We start from the raw sequence: 22,240 nt of genomic DNA on the forward strand, positions 1-22,240 counted from the left end.
TAGAGACATTGCCGCCCTCTAGTGGCCTTTAAATGGACTTGCAATTGCAGTGCAATTCTATTTTATCCACCTACAATGACACTCCGCAGCACCAGGGGGCGCTAAGCTAACTACGCTCCGCCCACTGTGACGTCACATAACCAAGATGGCGACGCGCTACTATCAGACGATGCAGGAAAGCTTCAAGAATAACAACAAAAGTCGGGAATTTCCAGCTCATTCTGCTAAAGTTCACTCCGTGGCGTGGAGTTGTGATGGTAGAAGGTTGGCTTCCGGATCTTTTGACAAAACCGCCAGCGTTTTTGTCCTCGAAAAAGACCGACTGGTGAGTCCACAGCCTCGGCTTCGGTGGGATGAATGAATGAATAAATGAATGGAAACTTTGGTTCTACAAAGCTACTCGATTGTGTTTTATGTTGGCGTCAAAGTTAATATATTAGTACTAACATTGTAGTATAAAAAAGTATTATTATGTTAGCTACAGTACTGCCAATTCACCGAAACCGGAAGTCGTGGAGAGACCGGTAAACTCTTTATGACGTCACTAATATGCGTCTAAGTTGATATAGAAAACAAGCAGCACGTTCATTTAGCTTTAATTTAATTTTAAATATTTATTCTATATCAATAAACATGATTTATTTATTAATTACTTCAGTTTCTGTTTGCTCCAGTATCTATTTACTGACTTATAATGTAAAGCTAATTGTATTTACTATGTATTTATATCGTGTGTGAAAAGGTGAAAGAAAACAACTACCGAGGTCACGGAGACAGCGTGGATCAGCTCTGCTGGCATCCCACCAACCCGGATCTGTTTGTCACGGCGTCTGGAGACAAGACCATCCGCATCTGGGACGTGCGGACCACCAAGTTCATCGCCGTGGTCAACACCAAAGGTGAACTTTATGAACGGCTTCCTTCAAAGGTGACACTTGTGGGAGCATTGGCGAGGAACGTAAATCTATGAGATGTGTTTTTTTTTTTTACGTTCTGTAGGTGAGAACATCAACATCTGCTGGAGTCCCGACGGGCAGACCATCGCCGTGGGCAACAAAGACGATGTGGTGACCTTCATCGACGCCAAGATGCACCGCTCCAAGGCGGAGGAGCCGTTCAAGTTTGAGGTGAACGAGATCTCGTGGAACAACGACAACGACATGTTCTTCCTCACCAACGGCAACGGCTGCATCAACATCCTCAGGTACGAAGAACTTCTGCGTCACGCCGCATGCTTCCGCTTTTATTCACGTTGCTGTCTGGACAGGAAGTCTGTTAGCCAAACACGCAATACCTCATCACTGGTGCATTGGTGCACTTTGTATTTTGAGTGCATATGTACACACTTGTGTACTTACTTGGTCTTTTATTGCAAAAGAGCACACTTGTGTACTTAGTTACACTTGTCTTCTGAGTGCGTAAATTCACAGTTGTGTACTTTTCATCTTCTGAGTGCTTAAGTGCACACTTGAGTACTTTAGAGTTAGTCTTTTGAGCGCATATGTGCACACTTGTGTACTTAAACATAGTCTTCTGAGTGCATAAATGCACACTTGTGTGCTTACTTGGTCTTTTAGCGCAAAAGTGCACACTTGTGTAGTTAGTCTTCTGAGTGCGTAAATTCACAGTTGTGTACTTTTTCATCTTCAAGTGCACACTTGAGTACTTAGAGTTAGTTTTTGAGTGCATAGGTTCACACTTAAGTACTTAGTTAGTCTTTTGAGTGCACAAGTGCACACTTGTGTACTTCAGCATAGTCTTCTCAGTGCATAAGTGCACACTTGAGTACTTCAACATAGTCTTCTCAGTGCATAAGTGCACACTTGAGTACTTAAAGTTAGTCTTTTGAGTGCATAAGTGCACACTTGAGTACTGAAACATAGTCTTCTGAATGCACAAGTGCACACTTGAGTACTTAGAGTTAGTCTTTTGAGTGCATAAGTGCACACTTGAGTACTGAAACATAGTCTTCTGAATGCCCGAGTGCACACTTGAGTACTTAGAGTTAGTCTTTTGAGTGCATAACTGCACACTCGTGTACTTAAACATAGTCTTCTGAGTGCACAAGTGCACAATTGGTCTTTTAGTGCACTCTTGTGTACTTAGTCTTCTGAGTACGCAAATTCACAGTCGTGTACTTTTCATCTTCTGAGTGCATAAGTGCACACTTGAGTACTTAGGGTTATTCTTTTGACTGCATAAGTGCACAGTAGTGTACGTGAACATAGTCTTTTGTGTACATAAGTGCACACTCGTACACTTAATCTTTTAGTACATAAGTTGTGACACTGAGAAGTATGGTAAAATGCAGTAGACTTATGTCGGCCTACTACATTGGATTGTATCCTGCAGAACTGTATATTATACTGTATACATATTTTATTGCTTCCAGTAACGGGCGCCCAAAAGCCGCTAATTGGTGGGCTGCGTCGCGGCGGGATACATTTTTGTGGTCTGCAAGCATGCATTTAGTTTCAGCTGGCCGTCAATGTGAAGGTCAAGGGTCACATGACTGGTTGATTGTTTGCCAGTTACCCCGAGCTGAAGCCCATCCAGTCCATCAACGCTCACCCGTCCAACTGCATCTGCATCAAGTTCGACCCCACCGGCAAATACTTCGCCACAGGAAGTGCCGACGCCCTGGTCAGCCTGTGGGATGTGGACGAGCTGGTGTGTGTGCGCTGCTTCTCCAGGTAGGTCAAAAGTCATCGTTGGTCATATTACTCTTATTATTCATGATATCCTCACTGCATACCTCATATGGAATATCAGTGCACTTCACTGTCTACTTACTTACTTACTCACTCCGTGTGTTGAGTGCCGCCTGAAATGTACTCATGTGGTTGTACACTTAGCTTAGCACACTTAGCTCACTTTTGGTGCGCATTCTGTTGATACGGACGCTGGTGATTGACGGCTACTATTTAGCGCGGCTGCCAGGTGACGACCTGTGAGGCGTCTTTGTCTTAAACTACACACTCTCAGATATTTGTGCGGCGTTTTTCTGTCCTTGTTAGACCATCCGTCCGTCCGTCCATCAAGCATCAATCAATCAAGTATATCCAGTATATAGAGTATATCCAGTATATAGAGTATGTCCAGTATATAGAGTATATCCAGTATATAGAGTATATCCAGTATGTGGAGTATATAGAAAATATAGACTATACGGAGTATATGGAGTATATAGAAAATATAGACTATACGGAGTATATCCAGTATATAGAGCATATGGAGTATACCGAGTATATCCAGTAGATGGAGTATATCGAGTATATCCAGTATATGGAGTATATCCAGTATATAGAGTATATCCAGTATATACAGTATATGGGGTATATCCAGTATATGGAGTATATACAGTATATGGGGTATATTGAGTATATCCAGTATATGGAGTATATCCAGTATATGGAGTATATTGAGTATATCCAGTATATTGAGTATATCCAGTATATGGAGTATATCCAGTATAGACAGTATATGGAGTATATCCAGTATAGACAGTATATGGAGTATATCGAGTATATACAGTATATGGGGTATATTGCGTATATCCAGTATATCCAGTATATGGAGTATATGGGGTATATTTAGTATATGGAGTATATCGAGTATATACAGTATATGGGGTATATTGAGTATATCCAGTATATGGAGTATATACAGTATATGGGGTATATCGAGTATATGGAGTATATCCAGTATATGGAGTATATCCAGTATATGGAGTATATCCAGTATATGGAGTATATCCAGTATATACAGTATATGGAGCATATACAGTATATGGGGTATATTGAGTATATCCAGTATATGGAGTATATACAGTATATGGGGTATATTGAGTATATCCAGTATATGGAGTATATCCAGTATATGGAGTATATCGAGTATATACAGTATATGGAGTATATACAGTATATGGGGTATATTGAGTATATACAGTATATGGGGTATATTGAGTATATCCAGTATATGGAGTATATCCAGTATATTGAGTATATAGAGTATATACAACATATGGAGTATATAGAGCACATGGAGAATACAGAGTATATCCAGTAAATTGAGTATATCCTGTATATGAAGTATATAGAGCATAAAGAGTATACAGAGTATATCCAGTATATAGAGCATATGGAGTACATGGCGTATTTAGAGTATATAGAGCATATAGAGTATATCCAGTAGTTACTATACAGTACATATAGTACTGTATAGTACTATGAGGCCGATGGCCAGACAGTACGTTAGTACGAATTCAGTGCTTATTAAAATACTTTAGCAAGGTTCTTCATCCGACGTCGGAGCGTCGTTGGGAAAGAGGGAAGGCCCTCCATCGCCGCGGGTCCTTCGTGGGCGCGAGGAGGCGGGCTCTTATTTATTTATGTCTTATTTTCCTTTTCCTTCCTCCTGATGAGGCGTTCAGGCGTATGCTGTACTTCCTGAGTGTTGTGTGCTTTTTTTAAATTATGGATGCAAAACGGAGAACGTGGTAGCAAGACCGAGGCGGCGTCTCAATACGCTGAGAAGTCGGGCAAAAACGAATATCGAGTAAAAACCACGTCTCGTACGATGCAGGCTGGACTGGCCCGTGAGGACGCTGAGCTTCAGTCACGACGGCAAGATGTTGGCGTCGGCGTCCGAGGACCACTTCATCGACATCGCCGAGGTGGAAACAGGTCAGTCGGGCGTCGTGAAGCCAGGTTTGCGGTGCGCGTGTGCGGCATCGAACGCTCACAGTACAGTGTCACGTGTGCGCACAGGTGAGAAGCTTTGGGAGGTCCAGTGCGACTCGCCCACTTTCACGGTGGCCTGGCACCCCAAGCGCCCCCTGCTGGCCTACGCCTGCGACGACAAGGACGCCAAGAACAGAGAAGCGGGAACGGTGAAGCTCTTCGGCCTCCCCAACGACTCGTAGATCTTTGCCCCCAGCAGGGGGCGTCGTTGTCCGGGTTGTGTTGTAAAATATTATTTTTTATCTAAAATGAATCTTTTGATATTAAACATGGATGCTTTTCTTGCGTTCTGACTGCTGTGGATTTTTATGGCTAATTTATTTACTTTTGTCGAGTTGAGAGCTGTCACATGACCTGCTTGGGCCACCCTTAGCAGCAACAACTGCAATCAAGCCTTGTTGATTGCAGTTGTTGATCAAGCGTGAATTGCTTTTAAGCCTTCTTAAGGTCATGCCACAGCATCTCAATAGGATTAGCACCCTTAGCAGCAACAACTGCAATCAAGCCTTGTTGATTGCAGTTGTTGATCAAGCGTGAATTGCTTTTAAGCCTTCTTAAGGCCATGCCACAGCATCTCAATAGGATTAGCACCCTTAGCAGCAACAACTGCAATCAAGCCTTGTTGATTGCAGTTGTTGATCAAGCGTGAATTGCTTTTAAGCCTTCTTAAGGCCATGCCACAGCATCTCAATAGGATTAGCACCCTTAGCAGCAACAACTGCAATCAAGCCTTGTTGATTGCAGTTGTTGATCAAGCGTGAATTGCTTTTAAGCCTTCTTAAGGTCATGCCACAGCATCTCAATAGGATTAGCACCCTTAGCAGCAACAACTGCAATCAAGCCTTGTTGATTGCAGTTGTTGATCAAGCGTGAATTGCTTTTAAGCCTTCTTAAGGCCATGCCACAGCATCTCAATAGGATTAGCACCCTTAGCAGCAACAACTGCAATCAAGCCTTGTTGATTGCAGTTGTTGATCAAGCGTGAATTGCTTTTAAGCTTTCTTAAGGTCATGCCACAGCATCTCAATAGGATTAGCACCCTTAGCAGCAACAACTGCAATCAAGCCTTGTTGATTGCAGTTGTTGATCAAGCGTGAATTGCTTTTAAGCCTTCTTAAGGTCATGCCACAGCATCTCAATAGGATTAGCACCCTTAGCAGCAACAACTGCAATCAAGCGTTGTTGATTGCAGTTGTTGATCAAGCGTGAATTGCTTTTAAGCCTTCTTAAGGTCATGCCACAGCATCTCAATGGGATTAGCACCCTTAGCAGCAACAACTGCAATCAAGCCTTGTTGATTGCAGTTGTTGATCAAGCGTGAATTGCTTTTAAGCCTTCTTAAGGCCATGCCACAGCATCTCAATAGGATTAGCACCCTTAGCAGCAACAACTGCAATCAAGCCTTGTTGATTGCAGTTGTTGATCAAGCGTGAATTGCTTTTAAGCCTTCTTAAGGTCATGCCACAGCATCTCAATAGGATTAGCACCCTTAGCAGCAACAACTGCAATCAAGCCTTGTTGATTGCAGTTGTTGATCAAGCGTGAATTGCTTTTAAGCCTTCTTAAGGTCATGCCACAGCATCTCAATAGGATTAGCACCCTTAGCAGCAACAACTGCAATCAAGCGTTGTTGATTGCAGTTGTTGATCAAGCGTGAATTGCTTTTAAGCCTTCTTAAGGTCATGCCACAGCATCTCAATAGGATTAGCACCCTTAGCAGCAACAACTGCAATCAAGCCTTGTTGATTGCAGCTGTTGATCAAGCGTGAATTGTTGTCGTTCAGCCACACTGGAGGCTTTTAAGCCTTCTTAAGGTCATGCCACGGCATCTCAATAGGATTAACACCCTTAGCAGCAACAACTGCAATCAAGCGTATGTGATAACTTGCAATGAGTCTCTTAGAGTGATGTGGAGGGATTTTGCTGAATTGTCATTCAGGCTTTTAAGCCACAGCATCTCAATAGGATTAGCACCCTGAGTAGTAACAACTGCAATCAAGCGTCTGATAACTTGCAATGAGTCTCTTAGAGTGATGTTTTGCTGAATTGTTGTCATTCAGCCACATGGGAGGCTTTTAAGCCTTCTTAAGGTCATGCCACAGCATCTCAATAGAATTAGCACCCTGAGCAGCAACAACTGCAATCAAACGTCTGTGATAACTTGCACTGAGTCTCTTCGAGTGATGTGGAGGGATTTTGCTGAAGTTTTGTCATTCAGCCACATTGGAGGCTTTTAAGCCTTCTTAAGGACATGCCACAGCATCTCAATAGGATTAGCACATTTACCAGAAACAACTGCAATCAAGCATCTAATAACTTGCAATGAGTCTCTTAGAGTGATGTGGAGGGATTTTGCTGAATTGTTGTCATTCAGGCTTTTACACCTTCTTAAGGTCATGCCACAGCATCTCAATAGGATTAGTTAGCAGGAACAACTGCAATCAAGCATCTGTGATAACTTGCAATGAGTCTGTGGAGGGATTTTGCTGAATTGTCATTCAGCCACATTGGAGGTTTTTAAGCCTTCTTAAGGTCATGCCACAGCATCTCAATAGGATTAGCACATTTACCAGAAACAACTGCAATCAAGCATCTAATAACTTGCAATGAGTCTCTTAGAGTGATGTGGAGGGATTTTGCTGAATTGTTGTCATTCAGGCTTTTAAGCCTTCTTAAGGTCATGCCACAGCATCTTAATAAGATTAGCACCCTTAGCAGCAACAACTGCAATCAAGTGTCTGTTATAACTTGCAATGAGCATATACACTACTATATACTAATATACAGTATATACTGTATATTATATACATATATATATGCTGTTAACTACTCCCTTCAGAGAGCAGCACAAACTAGGGTCTAACAAGGACAGAAAAACGCTCATTTATTAGGTTCTTGGAAGGTACCCCTCATAATGTAATGTACTTTGAACTGTTATACTGCAGTATGTGTACTTAGTGTACTCTTGGTGTTTCTGAATGACTCGATTAGCATTGTTAGTGGAGTACTAATTAGACAAGAGTCAACATGAGGCATTGTTTGCTTGATGATAACAGTGTGTGTGTGTGTGTGTGTGTGTGTGTGTGTGTGTGTGTGTGTGTGTGTGTGTGTGTTGTGTGTTTGCTCAGCTGACCTGATCCACAAAGAGCAGCCATGATGTGTGTGTCATGTCAACATACTAGATCAAGCCAGAACACACTAATATACTATTATATACTATAGCAGTACTACGATACTACTTAAAATGCATCACTACACAAATATAATACACAAAAACTGCCAAATTGTAAAAAATAAAATAAAAAAAATGGCAAGTTGATGCGGACAGCCAATCACAACACAGAACTGTTGATCATGTGTTTGTGTGTGTGTGTGCGCGCGCGCCTACCGCTGCGCGTGTTGACTGCTTGCATATGCTGGTGCTCGTGCAGAGGCGGAAGAGGAGAGGAGAGGAGAGGGCGGGGCGGAGCGAGGAGATAAAAAGGCGGGTCGTCAAACCGTGGTGGGGGGGTGGGTTCGACTCCACACACACACACACACACACACACACACACACACTCACACTCCACTGGCGGGATCCACATTTTTGGCGGCAGGTCAGTACCGTCACGCGCACGGGTGCTGTTTTGTACGGAGGTTTGGCGCGCGCGTGTGCTCCTTCAAAATCGGTTCCTTTTGGACGACTGCGGCTGCGCGTGCACGGCCGCGTGCCCGCACGTGAAGGCGAGGTTTCGTGGTCATCGTTTGCTGCATGTATGTTGGTGGTGGATGAAGATGAGGAGGATGAAGGTTTGCTGGCAGGAAGTGTGTGTGATGATGATGTGTAAATGATTATGAATTATGATATTAGCAAAGGAGCTAATAATATTTGAAGGTCTTGGAATGTTAGCATATGTTAGCATGATAAGCCTGTACATAAAAATGTGTAACAATTAGCACTTCAATGGCGGCGTATCATTGCGCCTAGCATTAGTAGCTAAACTTTGTCAAACTGCTATCATGACATAACTAGTGCATGTTATGTTTCCGTGATGCATGTCGTGCTTTATCATTTCTCAAAACTTTATCGAAACGGCGCGCGCTCACAGACGGTGTCGCTCGCTACACTCGCTACCTCTGCGTCAAGCTAACGTGGCTACATTGTAGTAATTCTCATCGTGTAATTCACGATTATTTGTTTTCATGACTGGCCGCTCGGACACCCCGAGACGGTGTACCTAATCAAGTGGTCAGCAGTTACCTGCTAGCGTTAGCATGCTACTTTATTTATCCTCTGTTGCCGTGGAAACCACTCACCTGATGTGATGTCATGTGATGTGATGACTTCAAATACATGCTAACAAACACAATAAACGTAGCAATATACTCTGTTAGCATCATAGGTCATGCTAATAATTGCGACGGTACATGCTAACAAACACAATAAATGTAGCAATATACTGTTAGCATCATAGGTCACACTAATAATTGCGACCGTACATGCTAACAAACACAAACGTAGCAGTATACTCTGTTAGCATCATAAGTCATGCTAATAATTGCAACGGTACATGCTAACAAACACAATAAATGTAGCAATATACTCTGTTAGCATCATAGGTCATACTAATAATTGCGACCGTACATGCTAACAAACGCAATAAACGTAGCAATATACTCTGTTAGCATCATAAGTCATGCTAATAATTGCGATGGTACATGCTAACAAACACAATAAATGTAGCAATATACTCTGTTAGCATCATACATGCTAACAAACACATTAAATGTAGCAATAGGTCATGCTAATAATTGCAACGATACATGCTAACAAACACAATAAATGTAGCAATATACTGTTAGCATCATAGGTCATACTAATAATTGCAACCGTACATGCTAACAAACAAACGTAGCAGTATACTCTGTTAGCATCATAAGTCATGCTAATAATTACGACGGTACATGCTAACAAACACAATAAATGTAGCAATATACTCTGTTAGCATCATAAGTCATGCTAATAATTGCGACGGTACATGCTAACAAACACAATAAATGTAGCAATAGGTCATGCTAATAATTGCAATGATACATGCTAACAAACACAATAAACGCAGCAGTATACTCTATTAGCATCATAGGTCATGCTAATAATTGCAACAATACATGCTAACAAACACAATAAATGTAACAATATACTGTTAGCATCATACGTCATGCTAATAATTGTGATGGTACATGCTAACAAACACAATAAATGTAGCAATAGGTCATGCTAATAATTGTGACGGTACATGCTAACAAACACAATAGCAGTATACTCTGTTAGCGTCATATGTCATGCTAATAATTGCGACGGTACATGCTAACAAACACAATAAACGTAGCAATATACTCTGTTAGCATCTTAGGTCATGCTAATAATTGCGACGTACATGCTAACAAACACAATAAATGTAGCAGTATACTCTGTTAACGTCATAAGTCATGCTAACAAACACAATATTAATGATGTGTGTTATTACAAGGCGTAGACATCTGAAGTCATGTGACCTCCTCTCAGCCAATCATTGACCACCTGACAGTCACATGAATGAATAAATGATTGCGCCAGCGCCAGCTAGCTCGCTGCTCATCAGTTCATCAATAATTCAGCCACAACTTCTTCCAAGCCCGCATGTTGTTACTGTGTGGTTTCCATGGCAACCCGTAAACCGGGTTAGCGGCAGCGTGTCTGATCACACGGCAGGCCGTTGTTCGAGTCCTGCTTGCCTGCGGTGCACACACATTTGTCCAACTTTCACTCTCCATTCATCATTGGTCCATCTCGCTGTCCCCTGGGGGCGTGTGTGTGTGTGTGTGTGTGTGTGTGTGTGTGTGTGTGTGTGTGTGGACATAGCTCTTGTTTATGGCTTCTACACTACAACTACAGCACTGATGGACAACCATAAACCTCTTCATGGTCCATCATCATGATGCTGCTACATGGTCCATCATTATGGTCCATCATGATGGTCCATTTTCTAGGTCCATCATCATGATGCAGCTGCATGGTCCATCGTCATGGTCCATTTTCGAGATCCATCATCATGGTCCATCGTCATGGTCCATCATCATGATGCAGCTACATGGTCCATCATGGTCCGTTTTCAAGGTCCATCATCATGGTCCATCATCATGGTCCATCTTCATGGTCCATCATCATGGTCCATCATCATGGTCCATCTTCATGGTCCATCATCATGGTCCACCATCATGGTCCATCATCATGATGCAGCTACATGGTCCATCGTCATGGTCCATTTTCAAGATCCATCATCATGGTCCATCATCATGGTCCATCTTCATGGTCCATCATCATGGTCCGTTTTCAAGGTCCATCATCATGGTCCGTTTTCAAGATCCATCATCATGGTCCATCGTCATGGTCCATCATCATGGTGCATCTTCATGGTCCATCATCATGGTCCATAATCATGGTCCATCATCATGGTGCATCTTCATGGTCCATCATCATGGTCCATTTTCAAGGTCCATCATCATGGTCCATCATCATGGTCCGTTTTCAATGTCCATCATCATGGTCCATCATCATGGTCCATGATCATGATGCAGCTACATGGTCCATCATCATGGTGCATCTTCATGGTCCATCATCATGGTCCGTTTTCAAGGTCCATCATCATGGTCTATCTTCAATGTCCATCATCATGGTCCATCATCATGGTCCATGATCATGATGCAGCTACATGGTCCATCATCATGGTCCATCATCATGGTCCATCATCATGGTCCATCATCATGGTGCATCTTCATGGTCCATCATCATGGTCCATCATCATGGTCTGTTTTCAAGGTCCATCATCATGGTCCATCATCATGGTCCGTTTTCATGGTCCATCATCATGGTCCATCTTCAAGGTCCATCATCATGGTCCACCATCATGGTCCATTATCATGATGCAGCTACATGGTCCATCATCATGATGCAGCTTCATGGTCCATGATGAAGGTCCATCATCATGGTTCATCATCATGATGCAGCTACATGGTCCATTATGAAGGTCCATCATCATGGTCCATCATCATGATGCAGCTACATGGTCCATCATCATGGTCAATCTTCAAGGTCCATCATCATGGTCCCATCATCATGATGTAGCTACATGGTCCATCATGAAGGTCCATCATCATAGTCCATCATCATGGTCCATTTTCAAGGCCCATCATCATGGTCCATCTTCAAGGTCCATCATCATGATGCAGCTACATGGTCCATCATGGTCCATCATCATGATGTAGCTACATGGGTCCATCATCATGGACCATCATCATGGACCTTCATCATGGTCCATCATCATGGTCCATCATGGTCCATCATCATGGTCCACCATCATGAAGGTCCATCATCATGGACCATCATGAAGGTCCATCATCATGGACCATCATCATGATCCATCATCATGATGCAGCTACATAGTCCATCATCATGGTCCATCATGATGATGCAGCTACATGGTCCATCTTCAAGGTCCATCATCATGGTCCATCATCATGATGAAGCTACATGGTCGAGGATTATCCAAAACAAAAGAAGAAACGTGGTGGTACGGTTCCTTGCTCACTAGATCTTTTCTCCTACAGGTGAAGCAGTGAAGACGTTCCATCATCATCATCCTCAGAGCTGACGCGGTGGCTACATGCTAGCTGGTCTTGGACTACACACAGAAGCAACATGGACTTTGTCATGAAGCAAGCCTTGGGTGGTGAGTTCTGTTAGCCTGCTAACACTGAAGCTAAGCTAGCTAAAGGTCTATCCAAGTGTCCTTCAGTCCAAGTTCTCGTCTGGTTCTGTTAGCTCAGTTAGCAAAACGCACGTCACCAACACAGCCTGATGATGTCATCACATCGGCGTCCCTCAGGGATCAATCTTAGGAACCTTTCTTCTTCTTTTTATTCTCTCCATCCTTTCTGGTTCAGACCTCGTTCATCGCTGTGAAACCAAACAGCACTTTGGACCATTGAGGCTGCACGGTGGATGAGTGTTTAGCACGTAGGGCTCACAGCTAGGAGACCTGAGTTCAATTCCACATGTTTTCTAATCAGGTCTCAAGCAGTCTCTTTTGGTCTCATGTGGTCTCAGGCAGTCTTAGGCAGTCTCACGTTTTTTAATCAGGTCTTGGGCAGTCTCTTTTGGTCTCATGTGGTCTCAGACAGTCTTAGGCAGTCTCATGTTTTTTAATCAGGTCTCAGGCAGTCTCGCTTGGTCTCATGTGGTCTCAGGCAGTCTTAGGCCTGTCATGGTTTCTAATAAGGTCTCAGGCAGTCTCTTTTGGTCTCATGTGGTCTCAGACAGTCTTAGGCCTCTCATGTTTTCTAGTCAGGTCTCAGGCAGTCTCTTTTGGTCTCATGTAGTCTCAGACAGTCTTAGGCCATCTCATGTTTTCTAATCAGGTCTCAGGCAGTCTCTCGTGGTCTCATGTAGTCTCAGACAGTCTTAGGCAGTCTCATGTTTTTTAATCAGGTCTCGGGCAGTCTCTCTTGGTCTCATGTGGTCTCAGGCAGTCTTAGGCAGTCTCACATTTGCTCATCAGGTCTCAGGCAGTCTCGCTTGGTCTCATGTGGTCTCAGGCAGTCTTAGGCAGTCTCACGTTTGCTCATCAGGTCTCAGGCAGTCTCGCTTGGTCTCATGTGGTCTCAGGCAGTCTTAGGCAGTCTCACGTTTGCTCATCAGGTCTCAGGCAGTCTTGCTTGGTCTCATGTGGTCTCAGGCAGTCTTAGGCCTGTCATGGTTTCTAATAAGGTCTCAAGCAGTCTCTTTTGGTCTCATGTAGTCTCAGACAGTCTTAGGCCATCTCATGTTTTCTAGTCAGGTCTCAGGCAGTCTCTTTTGGTCTCATGTAGTCTCAGACAGTCTTAGGCAGTCTCATGTTTTTTAATCAGGTCTCGGGCAGTCTCTCTTGGTCTCATGTGGTCTCAGGCAGTCTTAGGCAGTCTCACGTTTGCTCATCAGGTCTCAGGCAGTCTCGCCTGGTCTCATGTGGTCTCAGACCGTCTTAGGCCTCTCATGTTTTCTAATCAGGTCTCAGGCAGTCTCTTTTGGTCTCATGTGGTCTCAGACAGTCTTAGGCCTCTCATGTTTTCTAGTCAGGTCTCAGGCAGTCTCTTTTGGTCTCATGTAGTCTCAGACAGTCTTAGGCAGTGTCATGTTTTTTAATCAGGTCTCAGGCAGTCTCTCTTGGTCTAATGTGGTCTCAGGCAGTCTTAGGCCTCTCCTGTTTTCTAATCAGGTCTCAGGCAGTCTCTCTTGGTCTCATGTAGTCTCAGACAGTCGTAGGCAGTCTCATGTTTACTCATCAGGTCTAAGGTCAGACTTTCTTGGTCTCATGTGGGGGTTTTTTTTTAGGCAGTCTTAGATGATCCCATGTGGTCTCGGGCAGTCCGATGTGGTCTACATGGTCTACATGGTGAACATTCCCAGCATCAGTAATGTTTTTTCACATAAAAGAAACAGGAAATGGGAAGAGATGGAGATCCAGGCGAGTGAGACATCCATCTGAAGATAGCATCTTTGTTGTGATATTGCATAGGAAGATGGCTGGAAATTGTTTGTGTCTTCATTTCCTGCAACGCTCTTTATCTCGGGTTCCGGTCCACCAGACCACCAGAACCTGATCAGACGCGTCTGATTGGACCAGAAGCTTTGAGGCCGAGAACCTTTTCCAGACTGAAGGATGGATGGAGATGGAGAAGATAAATGCCGATTGCATAGTGTATTCATTTTAGCCTCTATGTGTGGAATATGGGGCCATGCTGTGATGTGATTGGCTGATATAGATCGTTACATCACACACTGACCTTAGCCCCGCCCCCCTGTGCTGTGTTTTGTTTCTGTGCTAAAGTCCAGGTTCATACTGGGCTGGGATCTCACGATACCATAGGATACCATACTATCGTATGATACCATACCATATGATACCCTACCATATGATACCATACCCTACCATATGATACCATACCCTACCATATGATACCATACCCTACCAAATGATACCATATCAAATGATACCATACCATAGGATACCATATCAAATGATACCATACCATATGATACCATAACATAGCATATGATACCTTACCATACGATACCATATGATACCATACCATAACATATGATATCATACCATATGATACCATCCCATAACATATGATATCATACCATATGATACATACAATACCATATGATACCATATGATACATACGATACCATATGATACCATACCATAACATATGACATCATACCATATGATACCATACCATAACATATGATACCATATGATACCATAACATATGACATCATACCATACCATAACATATGATATCATACCATATGATACCATAACATATATCATACCAAATGTTACCATACCATAACATAGGATATCATACCATATGATACCATACGATACCATACCATGACATATCATACCATACCATATGTTACCATACCGTACCAAATGATACCATACCATATGATGCCATACCATATCATACCATACCATACCATATGATACCGTACCATATCATACAATACCAAACCAAATGATACCATACCTTACCATATGATACCATACCATACAATACCAAATTATATACCATATGATACCTTAATATACGATACCAAATGATACCATACCATATCATACCATGCCAAATGATACCATACCATATGATACCATACGATACCATACCAAATGATACCATACCATATGATACCATATCATACCATACCATATCATACCATACCAAATGATACCATACCATATCATACCATACCATACTATATGATACCAGGAATGATGCTCCATCTAATCGTCCTCTTGGTCCTCATGCAGGGGCCACCAAAGACATGGGCAAGATGCTAGGTGGTGAGGAGGAGAAGGACCCGGATGCGGCCAAGAAGGAGGAGGAACGTCAAGAGGCACTGAGGCAGCAGGAGGAGGAGAGGAAGGCCAAACACGCCCGCATGGAAGCTGAGAGGGAAAAGGTCCGACAGTCCATCCGGGACAAGGTACTGTTAGCATGTGCGTCCCACCGGTCCGGGTCGCGGGGGAAGCGGTCTTAGTAGGGACGCCCAGAATTGAGACCACAAATGCACACTGGCGTACTTAGATTTAGTCTTTTGAGTGCATAATCACACGCTTCTGTACTTAGTCTTGTCAGTGCATAAGCACACGGCTGTACTTATTCTTTTCAGTGCATAAGTGCAAACTGGCATTCTTACTCTTTTCAGTGCACAAGTGCACAAGGCCCTACAGACACTTGCTCTTTTCAGTGCATAGGTGCCTACTGGTGTACTTAGTCTTTTCAGTGCATAAGTGCACACTGGCATATTTTTACATCGTCTTTTGAGTGCACAAGTGCAAACTGGCATACTTACACTCAGTCTTTTGAGGCCATCAGTGCACACTGGTGTACTGACACTTAGTCTTGTCAGTGCATAAGTGCAAACTGGCATTCGTAGTCTTTTCAGTGCACAAGTGCACAAGGCCATACAAACACTTGCTCTTTTCAGTGCATAGGTGCCTACTGGTGTACTTAGTCTTTTCAGTGCATAAGTGCACACTGGCATAATTTTACTTCGTCTTTTGAGTGCACAAGTGCACACTGGCGTACTTACACTCAGTCTTTTGAGTGCATAATCGCACGCTTTTGTACTTAGTCTTGTCAGAGCATAAGCACACGGCTGTACTTATTCTTTTTAGTGCATAAGTGCACACTGGTGTACTTACACTTAGTCTCGTCAGTGCATAAGCACATGGCTGTACTTATTCTTTTCAGTGTATAAGTGCAAACAGGCATTCTTAGTCTTTTCAGTGCACAAGTGCACAAGGCCGTACCTACACTTGCTTTTTTCAGTGCATAAGTACCTACTGGTGTACTTAGTCTTGTTTTTTTTTTTTTTTACTTAGTCTTTTCAGTGCAGAGGCATAATTTTACCTTGTCTTTTGAGTGCACAAGTGCAAACTGGCGTACTTACACTCAGTCTTTTGTGGCCATAAGTGCACACTGGTGTACTTACACTTAGTCTTTTGAGTGCATAATCACATGCTTCTGTACTTAGTTTTGTCAGTGCATAAGCACATGGCTGTACTTATTCTTTTCAGTGCATAAGTGCAAACTGGTGTACTGACACTTAGTCTTTTGAGTACATAATCACATGCTTCTGTACTTAGTTTTGTCAGTGCATGAGCACATGGCTGTACTTATTCTTTTCGGTGCGTAAGTGCACACTGGTGTACTTACACTTAGTCTTTCAGTGCATAAATGCAAGCTTTGGTACTTACACATAGTCATTTGAGTCTATAAGGGTACATTTATATACTTACACTTAATCTTTTGAGTGTGTAAGTTTGCATACTGAGAGCATTATGGTGGCTAACGGTGGAAGGGTACTTACTAGCTGTATCTCAGTTAGTGTACTTAAAGTTAGTATTTTCTGACATGGTTAAGTCCATAAATGTTTCAATAATGACTCAGTGGCGCCTCCTGTGGAAGAAAGCGGCATCGCTCTTCTTTACTGTCTTACTTTTCTGAGATGATGGACGCACGGAGATGATGACTGCTATGATGTGCCGTGATGCCAGGAAGATGTTCTCTTGTGCTCCCGGCAGTACGGCCTGAAGAAGAAAGAGGAGAAGGAGGCGGAGGAGAAGGCCGCCATGGAGCAAGCGTGCGAAGGCTCGCTGACCCGGCCCAAGAAGGCCATCCCGAGGGGCTGCGGCGACGATGACGAGGAAGACGAGGAGAGCATCCTGGACACCGTGCTCAAGTTCCTGCCCGGACCTCTGCAGGACATGTTCAAGAAGTAGACCAGGAAAAGGGGGGGTGGGGGCATCTTCACTTAAGTGAACTTATGGAAGAAGATGGGGGCGGGGTCCGGGGGGGGGGTCTGGGTGGGTGTTTGCGTGTTTGGGGTGTCGGAGGCTTCACACTGCCTTTTCTACTCGTGTTTTTTTTTTTTTTTTAATTCAAGGCTGCACGGTGGATGAGTGGTTTGCATGTTGGCCTCACAGCTAGGAGACCCGAGTTCAATTCCACCCTTGTTCCACCAGGAACAGAAAGAGATGTTAGCGTGTTTGCTAGCCGCTAGGAATGAACAGACATGTTGGTGTTTTTGGCTAATTAGCGGGTATGGCTAGCTGCTAGGAAAGTACGTAAATACGTCTTAATGTGTTTGGCTAGCTGCTAGCAACGGAAAGATGTCTTAACGTGTTTGGCTAGCCATCAGGAACGGATGCCACAGTTAGATGTTAGCGTGTTTGGCTAGCTGCTAAAAATGAATTAACAGACTTGTTAGTGTCTTTGGCTAATTAGCATGTACGTATGTGCTAGGAACATAAATACATCTTAGTGTGTTTGGCTAGCTGCTAGGAACGGAAGGATGTTTTAGCATGTTTGGCTAGCTGCTAGCAACGGAAAGACATCTTTGCGTGTTTGGTTAGCTGCTAGGAATGGAACGACATCTTAAGGTGTTTGGCTAGCCATCAGGAACGGATGCCACAGTTTGATGTTAGCGTGTTTGGCTAGCCGCAAGCAATGAATTAACATACATGTTAGTGTTTTTGGCTAATTAGCGTGTCTGCCATCTGCTAGGAAAGTAAATATGTCTTAGTGTGTTTGGCTAGCTGCTTGAAACAGAAAGATGTTTTAGCATGTTTGGCTAGCTGCTAGCAACGGAAAGACGTCTTCGCGCGTGTTTTGTTTGCTGCTAGTAATGGAAAGATATCTTAACGTGTTTGGCTAGCCATCAGGAACAGATGCCACAGTTTGATGTTAGCGTGTTTGGATAGCCGCTAGGAATGAACAGACATGTTAGTGGCTAATTAGCGTGTATATGCTACGAACATAAATACGTCTTAGTGTGTTTGGCTAGCTGCTTGGAACGGAAAGATGTTTTAGCGTGTTTGGCTAGCCATCAGGAACGGATGCCACAGTTAGAAGTTAGCGTGTTTGGCTAGCCGCTAGAAATTAATAAACAGACATGTTAGTGTTTTTGGCTAATTAGCGTGTATGTGCTAGGAACATAAATACGTCTTAGTGTGTTTGGCTAGCTGCTTGGTACAGAAAGATGTTTTAGCGTGTTTGGCTAGCCATCAGGAACGAATGGCACAGTTAGAAGTTAGCGTGTTTGGCTAGCCGCTAGGAATGAATTAACGGACATGTTAGTGTTTTTGGCTAATTAGCGTGTATGTGCTAGGAACATAAACACGTCTTACTGTGTTTGGCTAGCTGCTTGGAACGGAAAGATGTTTTAGCGTGTTTGGCTAGCCATCAGGAACGGATGCCACAGTTAGATGTTAGCGTGTTTGGCTAGCCGCTAGGAATGAACAGACATGTTAGTGGCTAATTAGCGTGTATGTGCTAGGAACATAAATACGTTTTAGTGTGTTTGGCTAGCTGCTTGGAACGGAAAGATGTTTTAGCGTGTTTGGCTAGCCATCAGGAACGAATGCCACAGTTAGATGTTAGCGTGTTTGGCTAGCCGCTAGCCGATGAAGGTGCATATTTGTGGTCACGGTGCGTATCTTGCATGCTCCCCTTAGACAATCACTTGGGCGTTCTTAAGGTCATCAGCAGAGACCAAAGACAAGTTAATTTCCATCCAAGTAGTTGTTTACGTTGTCGCCAGGCAGACAGGAAGTAGAGCACTAAGCCATACTCTTTACACTTTGCAATAATTTGTTTGTTTTGTCTCCACTGAATGTGTCTTCTTGTCCAAAAGGTGTCTTCTGATCCACTAATCCACGATTTGTTAGCCGTTAGCACACATTAGCATTCTTATTGACGTGTCTCAGTGGCGTCCGTCCATCGTACGGATTGACCACGCTAGTCACGCTAAACGTACAGTTAGCTATAGCAACCACCACCGGTAACAAAAGCACTTTTTGCTTTTTCTTTGGCCTTCAGCAGCCACAACTTTATTGACATACAAGCATGACAACAATGTTAGCGATGTTAGCATCAAAGTTTATTTCTTCTTTTTCGTCCTTTGCTGCGTCTCAAATGGAATACTTACATCAGTGCACTTCAATAAGTACACTTTTACACACTTGGATGAGTACACTTTATTTACCTTCTTCTTCTCTCCCTTTTAATGCGGATTTGCAACCACCGGATGGAACGCTAGCCCCTCCCCCTTCCGCTATGTAGCCAAGAGTGCGCACTTAGAATTTTGAGTGTTTTCATACCTACTTTCCTGTATATGAACACACTTATATAAGTATATAAGTATATATAAGTCCATGAGAAGTACACTCGCGGAAGACCACACGTTGAGGTTGGCTTTGTGTACTTACACGTGGTTAAGTGCATAAGTGCATGAGAAGTACAGGGAAATATAGTAAACTGAGTGTATAAGTGCGTGAGAAGTACAGCGAAATATAGTACACTGAGTGCATAAGTGCGGGAGAAGTACAGTGAACTATAGTACACTGAGTGCATAAGTGTGCGAGAAATACAGTGAGTGCATAAGTGCACGAGAAGTACAGTGAAATGTAGTACACTGAGTGTATAAGTGCAAGTGAAGTGCTTTGTACTTAGTGAAGTGCACTTCATTAAGTACTTTGTACTTAGTTCCTGACAGTGTACCACAGCTCATTTTTAACCTTCTTCTTCTCTCCCTTTTAATGCGGATTTGCAACCACTGGATGGAGCGCTAGCCCCTCCCCCTTCCGCTACGTAGCCAAGAGTGCGCACTTAGAATTTTGAGTGTTTTTGGTTTCTGCACTTCATACCCACTTCCCTGTATATGAACACACTTATATAAGTATATAAGTGCATGAGAAGTACAGTGAAATGTAGTGACATGTAGTACGCTGAGTGCACAAGTCCGTGAGGAGTACAGTCACATGTAGTACACTGAGTGCATAAGTTCAAGTGAACTTCACTTCATTAAGTACACTTTGAACACACTTATATAAGTATATAAGTATAAGTATATAAGTGCATGAGAAGTACAGTGAAATGTAGTACGCTGAGTGCACAAGTCTGTGAGGAGTACAGTGACATGTAGTACACTGAGTGCATAAGTGCAATATCATCCTCGGGAACTGCACTTCATTAAGTACACTTTGTACCTCTTCTCTCCCTTTTAATGCGGATTTGCAACCACCGGATGGAGCGCTAGCCCCTCCCCCTTCCGCTACGAGTGCGCACTTTGACTTTTGAGTGTTTTGGGTTTCTGCACTTCATACCCACTTCCCTGTAAATGAACACACTTATGTAAGTATATAAGTATAAGTATATAAGTGCATGAGAAGTACAGTGAAATGTAGTACGCCGAGTGCATAAGTGCACGAGAAGTACAGTGAAATGTAGTACAATGAGTGCATAAGTGCAAGTGAACTGCACTTCATTAAGTACACTTTGTACTTAGTTCCTTCCTGCGGATTTGCAACAACCGGATGGAGCGCTAGCCCCTCCCCCTTCCGCTATGAGTGCGCACTCAGAATTTTGAGTGTCTCGGGTTTCTGCACTTCATAGCTACTTCCCTGTATATGAACACACTTACGCTGTCCCAAGACTAAGTGTACTGAGCGTAACTACGTGTAAGTGCACCAATTGAGACGCGGCGGCGATTGTTTCGTGTTCCCGAGGTCACATGTCTGTTAGGTGTCTTCCTATTGGCCGAGTCGTGCGGAGGCGCCGTGTGATGCTTGCCTTGATAAAGGGCTATTTATCGTTTATTTATCGTGTCTTGTGCCTGCTTGTTCTGTCTGTTTTTTTTTTTAAAGGAGTGAGACATCTGTCCGCTTGTGAAATATCTGTGCTGGAAGACGGCGGTAAGTCTCAGCATCTTCACAAACATTCCAAAAAAAAAAAAAAAAAACTGCCAAATTTCATGCGATGACCCTGACGACTGGGGTCAAAGTTCACACTTTGGTGATCATTTGTGTTATGAAATCAAAAATGAAAGTGAAAGTAAGAGATTTGACCTCGGAGGAACTTTAAAAACACGGGTGTCCAAAGTGTGACACAGGGGCCATTTTGCAGCCTGAACCGTTTTTTTTGGGTTTGTTTTTTTTTTTCATACTACTGTATATATGACATAAGTATATACTCTATATACTACATACAGTAGTACTACATAGAGTATATGACATGTCAGTAACTTTGATTGTATTTAGCTTCATTTTTTTCCCCCAAATATGAAAAGTGACTTTCGAGAATCGGAACCCGGGTGTAAAACTATGGACACTCGTGTTGCAGAGCGTCCTCCGTGTCCTCCAAAAAGAGGACAAAAGGTGAGCGTGGGGAATAGGGTTTGAATTGATTTTTTGAGAAGAATTTCAAATTAAAAGCACTTAGTTTTTGCATGTTATGTCGTTTTAACGTCCAATCAAATGAAACATTAAAGATTGTTTCTAAAGATGATATAAAAAAAATGTCCTGGTTTTGGTTGTTTGTTCCATTTTTGCAAAGCGGGACAGAAACTCGGGACGGGGACGTCTTAA

At 43.1% G+C, this 22,240-nt stretch overlaps 2 protein-coding genes across 5 annotated transcripts; both read left to right on the forward strand.

Moving 5' to 3' along the window:
• The first annotated feature begins 105 nt into the window (after positions 1-105).
• thoc3 (THO complex 3) lies at positions 106-5,025 on the forward strand. The gene is made up of 6 exons (XM_058064131.1): positions 106-325; positions 743-899; positions 1,000-1,204; positions 2,532-2,693; positions 4,585-4,685; positions 4,770-5,025. The coding sequence occupies exons 1-6, from the start codon at positions 146-148 to the stop codon at positions 4,922-4,924; spliced, it is 960 nt and encodes a 319-aa protein (XP_057920114.1). The 5' UTR covers positions 106-145; the 3' UTR covers positions 4,925-5,025.
• A 3,232-nt stretch (positions 5,026-8,257) lies between these two features.
• On the forward strand, positions 8,258-17,651 carry LOC131119411 (complexin-2). 4 transcript variants are annotated; one of them, XM_058064726.1, is made up of 4 exons: positions 8,258-8,338; positions 12,369-12,490; positions 15,620-15,795; positions 17,399-17,650. In XM_058064726.1, exons 2-4 carry the CDS (start codon positions 12,460-12,462, stop codon positions 17,594-17,596), a joined length of 405 nt encoding a protein of 134 aa, XP_057920709.1. In that variant the 5' UTR covers positions 8,258-8,338; positions 12,369-12,459; the 3' UTR covers positions 17,597-17,650. The 4 variants fall into 4 exon arrangements, with proteins under 4 accessions (XP_057920709.1, XP_057920710.1, XP_057920712.1 ...); XM_058064727.1 differs by lacking the exon at positions 8,258-8,338 and adding an exon at positions 8,419-8,531 and having other exon boundaries at positions 17,399-17,651; XM_058064729.1 differs by lacking the exon at positions 8,258-8,338 and adding an exon at positions 8,463-8,495 and having other exon boundaries at positions 17,399-17,651.
• The last annotated feature ends 4,589 nt before the right edge of the window (positions 17,652-22,240 follow it).

The sequence above is a fragment of the Doryrhamphus excisus genome, chromosome 2, assembly GCF_030265055.1.
Source record: "Doryrhamphus excisus isolate RoL2022-K1 chromosome 2, RoL_Dexc_1.0, whole genome shotgun sequence".
Taxonomy (NCBI): Eukaryota; Metazoa; Chordata; class Actinopteri; order Syngnathiformes; family Syngnathidae; genus Doryrhamphus; species Doryrhamphus excisus.